The sequence below is a fragment of the Oryx dammah genome, unplaced genomic scaffold (genome assembly GCF_014754425.2).
Source record: "Oryx dammah isolate SB20612 unplaced genomic scaffold, SCBI_Odam_1.1 HiC_scaffold_27, whole genome shotgun sequence".
NCBI lineage: Eukaryota > Metazoa > Chordata > Mammalia > Artiodactyla > Bovidae > Oryx > Oryx dammah.
Window position 1 is genome coordinate 45514615 of NW_024070211.1, and position 12711 is coordinate 45527325.

Below are 12711 nucleotides of genomic sequence, written 5' to 3' on the forward strand. Positions count from 1 at the left end.
GAAGACTCAATTGGAAAACTTAAAGTGAAGATTAGAGAAATTTTTTTTTAAATCCAACAACTTAAATCGTATTTTCTCACATTTGTTAAATTACCAAAGTAAAACACACCTAATAAAGATACTTCTAGCATCTGCTGCATAGCTTAAAGTGTTTTATAAAAAATTCCTATTAACATCTTTACTAAAATGGCCTTTTACTCCTGATTGTTGTGATGATCACATAATATGCCCTACGTAGTTCATGATTATTAATGTCACAAAGTTCTGAAGTGAAACTCACTCATGAGATACCAAGAAGTGTTTATTCCAGATGCTTGTTCAAAACCCTGAGGAGCAAATTTACTTTTACACTAATATCTGTGTATTTTCTTTTTTGCTCAAGGTATTGCACATCTATTACAAATTTCCTGGTTATGGGAGGATTCCAGCTTCTTGCTAAACCTGCCATGTAAGCAAATACATAGTTTCCAGTTATTCTAACAACCAAAGAACATGTTTTATAGCAGTCTGTGTTTTTGAGTGCCTAAGAAGAGCTAGTATTTCAGAGGCGAGTTCACAATAACATAAGTGAAAGCCTCTTGCTAGAGCATGGATGGGTAGAAAGCAATTAATGAACTCTGGGTGACTCTGAGCTGTGGCAGCAGATGTTAAATTTGGATTTGGGCAGCCTTTACAAAGTGGTGGTTCATGAATCCCATGGTTTTACATAGTTAAAGGCAGTAATAACTTCTTTTAAACTTCTGTTTAGAAGATCAGAATTTTAAGATATTCATTAAAAAAGAACCATTTGAGAGTCCCTAGAACATATCTAGTGGGCCCACAGGCCGGTAGTGACCCTGCCCACGTTTTCCTCACTCAGCTGGCTTATCACTTAGACATTCACCTCAGACTAGCCTGGTAGTTTGATCTTCATAAAGTTTTTTTTTTTTAATATTGTAGTAAAATATACATACTATTTATCATTTTAACCGTTCCTAAGGGTACAGTTTCTGTGGCATCAGGTACATTCACATGTTGTATAAGCCACTATCTACACACCAAACTTTTTATCACCCTCAACAAAAATTCTGTACCCATTAAAAGTGACTCCCCCTCCTCCACTAGCCCCTGGTAACCTCTATTCTATTTCCTGTCTCTTGACTTTCCCTGCTCTAGGTACCTCACATAAGTGGAATCATACAGTAGTTGTCTTTCTGTGTCTGGCTTATCTCCCTAAGCATGATTTTTCAAAGTCCATCCATGTGATACCATATATCAAAATTTCATCTCATTGTGTGTCTGAATAATATTCCATTTTAGGAATATACCACATTTTGATTGTCCATTCATCTGTTGACAGACACTTCGGTTGTTTCTACCTTTAATATATTTATTTTTTGGGTAACAAGTGCAAACCTAGCCATATAAAGAAAGAGCAATATTGCCACTATTGGTTTAAAAACTCCCAAGAGAAAATATGCTGAACAGAGTAGTTCAGGTTTTCTGAGAGCATACTAGGGCTCCTTTTGGGAAAATTTATAGGCAAGTACTTCAGTGAGTTCAGAAAAATAATAGGGTTCACAAGAGTTGGAATATTCCTGGACTAGTACTGGGCATCCAGGAGAAATGTGGGCAGAGGGATTATGTGTTCACCATGTACCACCTCCATCTCTCAGGAGTTGGTCAAAGCAGAATACTTATGTAGGGTTAAGTGAATTTCCCCAGCAGAACATGGAGGAGTAAGTAGGACCATCCAACAAGCCAAATATAAACAAAAATCTGGGCCATGTTCCCTGCAGCACACTCTCCAAGATCTCTTAATTACATTATATAGCAGTCCACTTTCTGCCATTGAACTTACAGGTTCCTGGAAATTATTACATATTTCTCCATCTTTCCAAGATAATATTTTATAATTTCTGAGTTAAACATCTCTTTATTCCATAGTTCTCTAAGGGATTATAAAATTACTCATTTTTGTTTTATAGCCTTGTGTGACATTGTTTTGTTTTTGAAGCCTTGTAGCTAAAAGTTACAGTATCATGCTTACAAAGCTGTGAGGGCAGTACTTGGCACATAATTATTGTTCATTAAGTGGCTGCTGCTGCTGCTAAGTCACTTCAGTCGTGTCCAACTCTGTGCGACCCCATAGACGGCAGCCCACCAGGCTCCCCCGTCCCTGGGATTCTCCAGGCAAGAACACTGCAGTGGGTTGCCATTTCCTTCTCCAATGCACGAAAGTGAACAGATTATGATTATTATTCTGTTCCACTGACTCATGGACTATACAGTCCATGCAATTCTCCAGGCCAGAATACTGGAGTGGGTGAAAGTGAAAGTGAAGTCACTCAGTCGTGTCCGACTCTTTGTGACCCCATGGACTGTAGCCTACCAGGCTCCTCTGTCCATGAGATTTTCCAGGCAAGGGTACTGGAGTGGGTTGCCATTTCCTTCTCCAGGGGCTCTTCCCAACCCAGGGATTGAACCCAGCCTCCCACATTGTAGGCAGACGCTTTACCGTCTGAGCTGCCTTTCTCTTCTCCAGGGGATCTTCCCAACCCAGGTCTCCTACATTGCAGGCAGATTCTTTACCAGCTGAGCCACAAAGGAAGCCCTCTTACTTCTTTACAGATCTTTTAAGTGTTTTAGTGTGGTGTGGATAATGTAATGGGTTATTGATCAGCCTTAAAATTTGCAGTAAAATTTTAATCATGAACTTATATATGTGTGTGCTCAGTTGCTCAGTCGTCTCCAATTCTTTGTGGCCCCATGGGCTGTAACCCACCAGGCTCCTCTGTCCATGGAATTTTCCAGGCAAAAATACTAGAGCGAGTTGCCATTTCCTATTCCAGGGGATCTTCCCGATCCAGAGATCACACCTATGTCTTTTGAGTCTACTGTATTGGCAAGAGGGTTTTTTAATTGCTAATGCCACCTGGGAAGCCTGAACTTATATATATATATATGTATATATAATTGAATATGGGCTTCCCTTGTGGTCCAGCTAGTAAAGAATCTGCCTGCAATGCAGGAGACCTGGGTTTGACCCCTGGGTTGGGAAAATCCCCTGGAGAAAGGAAAGGTTACCCACTCCAGTATTCTGGCCTGGAGAATTCCATGGACTGTATAGTCTATGGGGTCGCAAAAAGTCAGACACGACTGAGTGACTTCACTTCATAATTGAATATAAAAAATAAATATTGGTTTCAATTTGAAATGTTTTTTCAATGATCTCAGCATTAAAATCCACACATATAATTTGCTTTACTGTTCGCTGTTAATTGTAGTACTGGCATCTATACCTTTTAATATGCCTTTGTAATAAACTCTTATTAGATGACCACAAATTGAAAAAAAAAATTAGCAGTAGTTAGTATGCCATGCCAGTCTTGTTAGAGCAAAGAACTTTGTTTTTCTTCCAGTATTTATGTTTAGCACAAGTGTTTAGAACAGTTGGTTTTGCCACTTACTGCTGTGACTTCCTACTTGGAAATTGACAGGTAACTGTGTCAGCTTGTCTGCAGTTATTCCCTGTAACTGTGGGATGTATGATTTATTTCCTAGAACTTTAGGCACAAGTCTGTGATGCACCATATCTATTATAGTGTTACTGTTGTTACCATTTACTACTTTTCATACTCAAAAATCCCATATTTATAGGCAGGGAAATTATTTTAATTATATCATGTTTATTTCAGTGTATTAATCATCTGTTACTTTCTTTTATAGCACCTAAAAATGTATATTTTGAAGAAAGTAGGATGTGGTGAAATACTTCTGTTTAATATCATGCATATTGTCAATATCAAAATGATTAACTGAATTCCTTTTTTTCTTTACCTTCAGTGATTTCCTAAATAAAAACCAGGAACTGTTGCAAGATTTATCAGAAGTGGATGATGAAAATACCCAGTTGATGGAAATTTTGAATACTCTGTTTTTCTTGCCAATCAGACGACTTCATAGTTATGCAAAAGTTTTGCTAAAACTTGCTACTTGTTTTGAAGTGGTAAGCTCACATATATATCTCTTGTGGACACTTGGGAAGCCAAGGATCATAGTTTTTTGTTTGAATTATTCTACCCCAGGATCTGGGACTCCACTAAATTTATTTTTCTTCAGGGAAATGAAAGAAGAAAATATGACTGTAGGTTTATCTAGTGTTCTTTGCTATGGATTCAATTTCCTTTCAGAGCCTTGACAAGATTAATTTTATTCATTTTATGTCAGTCTAAAGCTGAGATCCAGTTTTGCTACTCATTCAGTAGTTGTCCAACTTTTGAGTACATACTGAGTACAAGTTACAAGTTAAACAGAGTTGTTTAAAACCCTGCCTGTAATGACACATCCTTCTAAAGGCAGTATGGCATTAGTACCTGGCCTGGGTTCATGGTAGATTTAATGCCAGGTATTTGGGTCACTTTGACATATGCTGTGAAAAAATCAACAGTGTTACAGGATTTTCTCAAATGGTAACTAGATCACTTTCTGTATAAAATTAGTTAGGTGGAGTCCTAGAAAATTAGCATCACTCTAGGATATGAGTGTATATTAAAGCTGGTCCTAAGACAGTCACTTTTGAAATTATACTGAACTGTGTTATTTTAGTTTCCATTCTGAAGGGCTCTAGAGAAACCATAATGATTCTAAGGTTTCTTATAGTTTAGAATTTTTTATATCTTAGGGTCCTTATTTAGGACAGATCTTGTCTTCAGAATGATCTAGGAATTTATGTGGCCTTTTTATGTTTGTCTTGTAGATCTTTTCTTTTGTCTGGTTTTGGTGTTACCCTGAACTGATCTGATTTCAGCTATATTTCCAACTGTAGAAAGCAAGATTTTCTTCATTTGTTTGAACTAAACAATCTCAACAGATTAAATGCAGTGGCAGATATGAAAATCCAGCTGTCATCTTTTAACTCACATAATAAAGAGAATGAAAAAATGTGGAACAAGGCCACTTTTCATATGAAACATTTTTTTGTTTTGAAATTTTTAATTTTCATTAAAAATTGTTACATTTGAATTAATAAAGATTTAAAAATTTTTAAACTTTATTTTCCCGTGTGGTATATATCAAGAGATATAGCCCACAGATAGAGGGATCCTGAGACCAAAACCGTTGATAATTCCTCTCCTATCCTGAGTTCTCTGCTTTTCTCCTTACTGATAACTGCCAGTGTTTGTTTCTTTTTCCTCTTGAGTTCTTCCCCTATTCCATATATACCTGTATGTGATACATGGGTAGCTGTATGTGGTACCTGTATGTGGTAGAATTTTCTGGAGACAGTCTTCTTTTTTCTTAGTTCCCTTTAGTGTACCATGTCTTTTCTTAGGCTGGCTTCCTTCCCTAAATTTATTAGTACATATCTAAGCCACAGTGAGTCTACAAATTCTGGACTATTGTTATATGTCTGTTACCCGCCCCCCCCTTAATTATTGACCTCTAGGCATCTCCAGAATACCAGAAGCTGCAGGATTCCAGCTCTTGTTATGAGTCACTTGCTCTCCATCTCGGCAGGAAAAGGAAGGAAGCAGAATACACACTGAGTTTCTGGAAGACCTTTCCTGGAAAAATGACGGTAAACCATGCCAATGGCCATTACCCCACAGACAGCAAGCATAGCTGTAATAGCTGCCATAATCTTCTTGACTCCTCACTTGTTTACGGTAATGGTGCTGTAGTGACCCCTTTTCTGAGGATTATCTAAGGATCACAGCCATGGGGGGTCTGAGTATCAGCACCTTCCCTCATCTCTGGGAATCTTTTCTGAATATGTCTCCTCTTCTTTAGTTTGTTCCTGAAAGTGAAAGTGAAAGTTAGTCGCATAGTCATGTCCAACTCTTTGCAATCCCATGACTGTAGCTTACCTGGCTCCTCTCGTCTGTGAAATTCTCCAGGCAAGACTACTGGAGTGGGTTGCCATTTCCTTCTCTAGAGGATGATCTTCCTGACCCAGCGATTGAACTCGGGTTTCCTGCATAGCAGGCAGATTTACCAACTGAGCCACTTTCCTGTTTTTTTTTTTTATTTTCCTTTGAGCTCTGCTTTTATGAAATGTTTGGGTCCCATCTGAATTTAAGTTTATTAACACCAAGCTAAGCTATGACCAACAAATTTTCCTAAATGTGATTTGTATCTTTTTTTCTTTTTCTCCTTGCATAAAATAATTTTGATACTTTGATTTTATATTTGTTTTCAATCCCAGGATTCCTTGCGGAAGCCCGAGCGTCGGCTGCTGTGTGAGAGCAGCAACCGGGCCCTGTCCCTGCAGCATGCTGGGAGGTTTTCTGTGAACTGGTTCATTCTCTTTAATGATGCCCTAGTCCATGCCCAGGTAGGCTAGATTCCTCACCTCCAAAGATGCCATGGAAGGGGCAGTACTATGAGTATTTAATTAATCGTACCATCAGTTTATTTTACAAACTGTTGTGATTTTACTGAAACACTTGAGTGAAAGAGAATGTTTCGCTTGCTTGGTGGCACAGGCTAGACTTCTAGAAGCTCTTTTAGTTTCCAAATTGAAAATGAGCGTGAAGGGGTCCATAGCCGCAAACATGGTGAGACCACTGGGGTTAGCTGTGTTATGGGGATGTGGCTGAAGGGGACTTAACCACTTGAAAGGGGTTCTGCAGCAGCAACTTCAGGGCCCATATGGGCTTTCTCAGACGTGTCTCCATATTCTTTGTTTCAGTTCTCCACACACCATGTTTTCCCTTTAGCCACACTGTGGGCTGAGCCACTTTCTGAAGAAGCTGGTGGTGTGTAAGTGTCCCCCCTACCTCATTCCCTTCTTGTGTTACTTACCCAGGTTGCTTCCTTAGACAAATAAAAGCTCAAGAGGCCTCCCTATTGTGTACAAGAGTGCTCACCGTCACAACACATAGATAGTAAGTGGTCTAGTGGGAAGATCATGAAGAGCCAATATGATGAGTGTTGGAAGGGCTTCTGCACTGCTGACATCCCCATTGTTTAACCCAGAGCAAAGAAACTGTGTCCTTTTCCCACTATGGGAACCAAACCCAGGGCAAGACTGCATTTACATCTAATTGACTTCTGATCCTCTTGAAATAAACAAGTTGCTTTTCCTATTTGAGGATTGATGTTATAATGACAGGTTGTCATACCTAATGGCCTTTATCCTTGTGCACATTTTAGGAATGGCCTGAAGATAACTACACCCGAGGAGCAGTTCACTCTCATTTCATCAACACCCCAGGAAAAGGTTAGTCTCATGGTATTTTCTTTCCATCTTTGGCCTGGCTGTTTCTGTCTCTTATGGTAGTGAGGAAGAAACACAGATCGTTCTTGCTTGCTTAATGATCCATAATTATGTCTGAAAAATCTTCTTTAAACCAGAATTAATAGATTTTTGTTGTTGTTTTAATGTAACAGTTTAAAACATAAAGCAGTGAATTTTAAGAGCCAATCGGTGTTACTCAATAAAGAGAGTGTTAGGAGTCAGATGAAATTTCCACACTAAGGAAAGCTATCAAGATTTAAAGCAATGCTTGATGAGTTGTTGCCTTAAGCTTACTGGCATGTACTTTTTGCTCTTAGACAAAGTGGCTCCGGGCGATAAGCCAAGCTGTGGATCAGGCTTTGAGGGGGATGTCTGATCTTCCACCTTATGGAAGTGGCAGCAGTATTCAGAGGCAGGAACCGCCAATTTCACGCAGTGCCAAATACACTTTCTACAAGGATCCTCGCCTAAAGGACGCAACCTATGATGGGCGCTGGCTTTCAGGGAAGCCTCATGGCAGGTTAGCATGCTCGTGATTTCACTTATGTCTGGAGGCAGGATGGTAGTCTAACTACTGAAAAAGTACTGATTACCAGAAACTTTAATTGACACGTATTGTTCTTTGCTTATGTATTTCCAGAGGGGTTTTGAAGTGGCCAGATGGAAAGATGTATTCTGGCATGTTCAGGAATGGCTTGGAAGATGGGTAAGGACGTTGTGAACATAAGTGTGTTAAAGTATGTTATTTTGTGCTCACAGTTATTGTCAAGACAGTAGAATTTTGTTTTATGTTTTTGGAAATGGATTAGGACTTATCATGCACAGGTATGAACATGAAGAGAGCTAAGAATCCAGGCTGCAGCCTTGTTTTACCTAGAATGAATCATTTGCTTTGACAGTTGATGACCTTAAATTACACAGCTTCTATTGACACAGGACTGCTTTTTTCTATCCATTTCTCAGTTGTAAGGACTGAGAACCTTGGGTAATGTTGATGTTGAGACTGTTGAGATCAAGTGCCCCCTTTACACAGAGGACATAGAGAAGTTTTCCCTTCAGTAATTTTAATTCATCTTTAATTTCTGTGATCTGTTGAAGGGGAAATCTTCTAAATGATATTTATCTTAATGATATTCAAATGTTATTTTTATATAAACAAGTCATGTTTTCTAACACTATAAATGTGTTTACATGATAATGTATGGCAATGAAGTGTTTTGTTTCATGTTAGAGAACTAATTTATTTTACTATATAAAAAGATTATTATATAAATTGGGTAGGTGATTTTTGTGTGTGTGAAAATATAAATTTTGATGTCTTTTAATCTCTATTTCATAGAATTTCAGAATGAGAAGAGACTTGAGATACTCTTGATTTACCTGCCTTGTTACACAGATGAGGGAGCTGGGTACCTAGACTTACCCAAGGTGATGCAGCTAACTAGGGGCAAAAATAGGCCTAGGACACAGATTTTCTGTTTTTCCCTGGACTTGGGATAAAACACCTAATTACTCTGTATTGATGTTGATGTCCCATTCCTCTGCTGCTGCTAAGTCGCTTCAGTCATGTCCAACTCTGCAACCCCATGGATGGCGGCCCACCAGGCTCCCCCATCCCTGGGATTCTCCAGGCAAGAACACTGGAGTGGGTTGCCATTTCCTTCTCCAATGCATGAAAGTGAAAATCGAAAGTGAAGTCGCTCAGTCGTGTCTGACTAGTAGTGACCCCATGGACTACAGCCTACCAGGCTCCTCTGTCCATGGGATTTTCCAGGCAAGAGTGCTGGAGTGGGGTGCCATTGCCTTCTCTGCCCATTCCTCTAAGACTTGCCAAATAGCTTAGGTAATAGAAAACCACGTAAACCAATAACCCATTTACTCTTCTAGGTAGATCTTTTCTCTGTTCTTGTTATATTTACCAACATATTCATACCAAAAGTGAGTATGTCATATGTGTATCTTAAAATGTTTTTATTTTCCTTGGCAGATATGGAGAATATAGAATCCCAAACAAAGCACTGAACAAAGAAGACCATTATGTGGGCCATTGGAAAGAAGGAAAAATGTGTGGTCAAGGAGTCTATAGGTAATAGCATTGGAAAGGTTGCTGACTGGTTCCTAATGAGAAGTGGCTGTTTAACACAGGGAGCTCACAGCAGTACTCTATGACAACCTAGAGGGGTGGGATGGGGTGGAAGGTGGGAAAGAGGTTCAAGAGGGAGGGCACATATGTATACTTAGGGCTGGTTTACATTGTTGTATGGCAGAAGCCAGTACAATATCATGAAGCCATTATCTTCCAATTAAAAATAAATTTAAAAGAAAAATCATGTAAACCTGAATTTTCTTTTTGCAAGCAGTAAATTTTACTTATCCTTAATGACTGAAAATGTGTTGACTCTTCTTTGAAATATCAGTCTCTCATCTATCACAGGATGAAGATATTAGCTTATTATTTAGTTTAATTGTAGAATCATTGTAAACCATAACTTTCTCATAGAATCTCCTAGATATCTTGCTTGTGAATTTATCTAATATTTATTGCATAGCTCTAGTATGGATAAAACCTGTCATTCTTCCAGAGATCACTCATTATTTCATTTTCCCATAAGGGACACATTTTCCTCCATGTTAGCATAAAATTCCCCCCATAACATCTTCAACTTTTTAAACTCAGTCATTCAAAAATGAGATTTTTGATTGGTGAAAAATAGTCATGTAAATAAACAAATACAGCTACCAGTGAGACATGAGTATAATTTTGAATTTCCTAAACTTTGTAAAAATGAGCATCAGAATTCAGTATGCTTGTGATCTTTATCCATTCTTTCTAACCACAGTTATGCCTCTGGTGAAGTGTTTGAAGGCTGTTTTCAAGATAATATGCGTCATGGTCATGGTCTCCTGCGAAGTGGAAAGCTGACTTCCTCTTCTCCCAGTATGTTCATTGGCCAGTGGGTAATGGATAAGAAAGCAGGATACGGTGTCTTTGATGATATCACGAGGTACAGTATTCTGCCCCTACTCTCACAGTTGAGTTGAGAGGATAAGGTTCCTATTCATCTCTAAAAAAAGATGATTTTATGAAGGCTAAGTGTATTAATTGGAGAACATTTTTAATAAGAAAACAGAGTTGTCAGGTGTCATTCATTCAGTAGTGAACCAGACAACAGGTTACTTCTATACAAGATCTGAATCATTCAGAATTAACATTGGTATGATTTTCCTTAAAGCTTCACCTATACAGAGCTTTTCGTGTCTCAAAGGGGCCACCAAATCTATGACTATTATACAAAGAGAAACTAATGTGGTCGGTAGATAATAGGAATAAAAAGTTAGGAAGATCAGTGGAAATTCCCTTTTGGGATTATGAAATAGTATCTAAACACTTTTGTATGTAGTTGTTCCTGTCAAGCCTCTGACTTGTTACCATGCCAGCCATCCAGGAATCAAACTTGGTTAAATTCAATGAACTAAACTTTGGGGAGGAATATAGTTCTTTTGCCTCTGTATCTGGTTTGGCCTGATTTGCTTTTAGACTGAATATATAATCTCCCCCGCATGTTATTGTGGGGGTTTCCCAGGTGTTGCTGGGTGGTAAAGAACCTGCCTTTAAGTGCAGGAGATGTAAGAGACGTGAGTTTGATCTCTGGGTTGGGAAGGTCCCCTGGAGGAGGGCATGGCAATCCACTCCAGTATTCTTGTCTGGAGAATTCCATGGACAGAGGAGCCTGGGAGCTGTAGTAGTCCGCAGGGTCGCACAGAGTCGGACACAACTGAAGCAACTTAGCACACACATGTTATTGTCCTAATGTGGGATTAAAAATTGTTTGCTGTAGTTACTAAAATCCACGGTTATTTAACAGGTAGTTTGTACTCATTTGATTTTTTTAGTGGAGATTAGTAAGATTTCTCTGAGTTTGAGTAGGTGGAAGAATGAGACTTCTTTTTTGATAAACCCCTTTTAAGTCAGTAAACTTTGGATGAGAAAAATTGTGCATAGGTTTAAGTTCACCTCTTGAGTGACATTGTTTCGAGTTGAATTCTGGCATTAATTAAATATTTTAAAATTATCAAGGAAGCCCTGAAAGTATATACAGATCTATGTCTGATAGTATGTGTGTGTTAATCACTCAGTTGTGTCTGACTCTTTGCAACCCCATCGACTGTAGCCCACCATGCTCCTGTGTCTGTGGAATTCTCCAGGCCAGAATACAGGAGTAGGTAGCCATTCCCTTCTCCAGGGGATCTTCCCAACCCAGGGTTTGAACCCAGATCTCCCGCATTGCAGGCGGATTCTTTATCATCTGACCCACCAGTTCCTGAGAGGATAGTGCTCAGAGTGGGACGTGTTTTGCAGTCACATTCTCCCATGTTGGAGGAGACAGCGTTAACACTTTAATTAGTGAAATGGGACAGATACTAACCTCGGGGTGATGCTTGGTATCTTCCATGTGATCATTGTTTTTTCTCTACCTCATCCTTATCATCATTGATTTTTAAATTTCATTTCTTTTTTTAAATTTCTATTTTTAATTTTTTTTTTCTATTTCTCTGCAGAGGGGAGAAGTATATGGGACTGTGGCAAGATGATGTATGCCAAGGCAATGCTGTAGTAGTTACCCAGTTTGGTTTATACTATGAAGGCAACTTCCATCTTAATAAAATGATGGTGAGTGGAATGTTTTGCATATAGTTACAGTTGACTTTTTAAAACTCCTACTTAATTTTTAAGTCATCTTTTTATTAATGTTCCACCTTCCCTAATATGATAGTTACAGTTGACTTTTTAAAACTCCTACTTAATTTTTAAGTCATCTTTTTATTAATGTTCTACCTTCCCTAATACGATTTTTCTTCTTTCTCTTTTTTTAAGATTATGTAAGGCTTTGGAGGATGTGGCTACAGATACCCTAAGTTATGTGTTACCCTAAGTTGCCCTATGTTTTACGTGTTGTGATTTTTGTTTTGTTTCTTCACATAGGGAAATGGGGTTTTACTGTCTGAAGATGATACTATCTATGAAGGGGAATTTTCAGATGACTGGACCCTCAGTGGAAAGGTTGGAAACTTCTTTCTCTCTCTTAATAATCTTTTACTGATTTTTTTCTTGATCTTTAAAAAGCTAACCTCCAATAAAATTTACCTGTTTCAAGTGTGCATTTCAGCGACTTTTTAGTACATATGCAGAGTTGTACAACCATTCAGTTCAGTTCAGTCGCTCAATTGTGTCCTACTCTTTGTGACCCATGAACTGCAGCACTCCAGGCCTCCCTGTCCATCACCAACTCCACCCAAACCCATGTCCGTTGAGTCGGTGATGCCATCCAACCGTCTCATCCTCTGTTGTCCCCTTCTCCTCCTGCCCTCAATCATTCCCAGCATCAGGGTCTTTTCTAATGAGTCAGCTCTCGCATCAGGTGGCCAAAGTATTGGAGTTTCAGCTTCAACATCAGTCCTTCCAGTGAACTCCCAGGACTGATCTCTTA

At 38.9% G+C, this 12711-nt stretch overlaps 1 protein-coding gene across 3 annotated transcripts in view; it reads left to right on the forward strand.

Annotated features, from left to right (window-relative positions):
* ALS2 (alsin Rho guanine nucleotide exchange factor ALS2) overlaps positions 1-12711 on the forward strand; it is a 60291-nt gene that overhangs the window by 34211 nt on the left and 13369 nt on the right. For all 3 annotated transcript variants that reach the window (XM_040228794.1, XM_040228793.1, XM_040228795.1), the window contains exons 12-23: positions 383-448; positions 3826-3988; positions 5429-5560; positions 6188-6316; positions 6674-6744; positions 7138-7204; positions 7540-7742; positions 7863-7928; positions 9210-9308; positions 10063-10227; positions 11783-11894; positions 12207-12284. In XM_040228794.1, the coding sequence (XP_040084728.1) occupies positions 383-448; positions 3826-3988; positions 5429-5560; positions 6188-6316; positions 6674-6744; positions 7138-7204; positions 7540-7742; positions 7863-7928; positions 9210-9308; positions 10063-10227; positions 11783-11894; positions 12207-12284 (1351 nt within the window). The remainder of the gene's footprint in view (positions 1-382; positions 449-3825; positions 3989-5428; positions 5561-6187; positions 6317-6673; positions 6745-7137; positions 7205-7539; positions 7743-7862; positions 7929-9209; positions 9309-10062; positions 10228-11782; positions 11895-12206; positions 12285-12711) is intronic.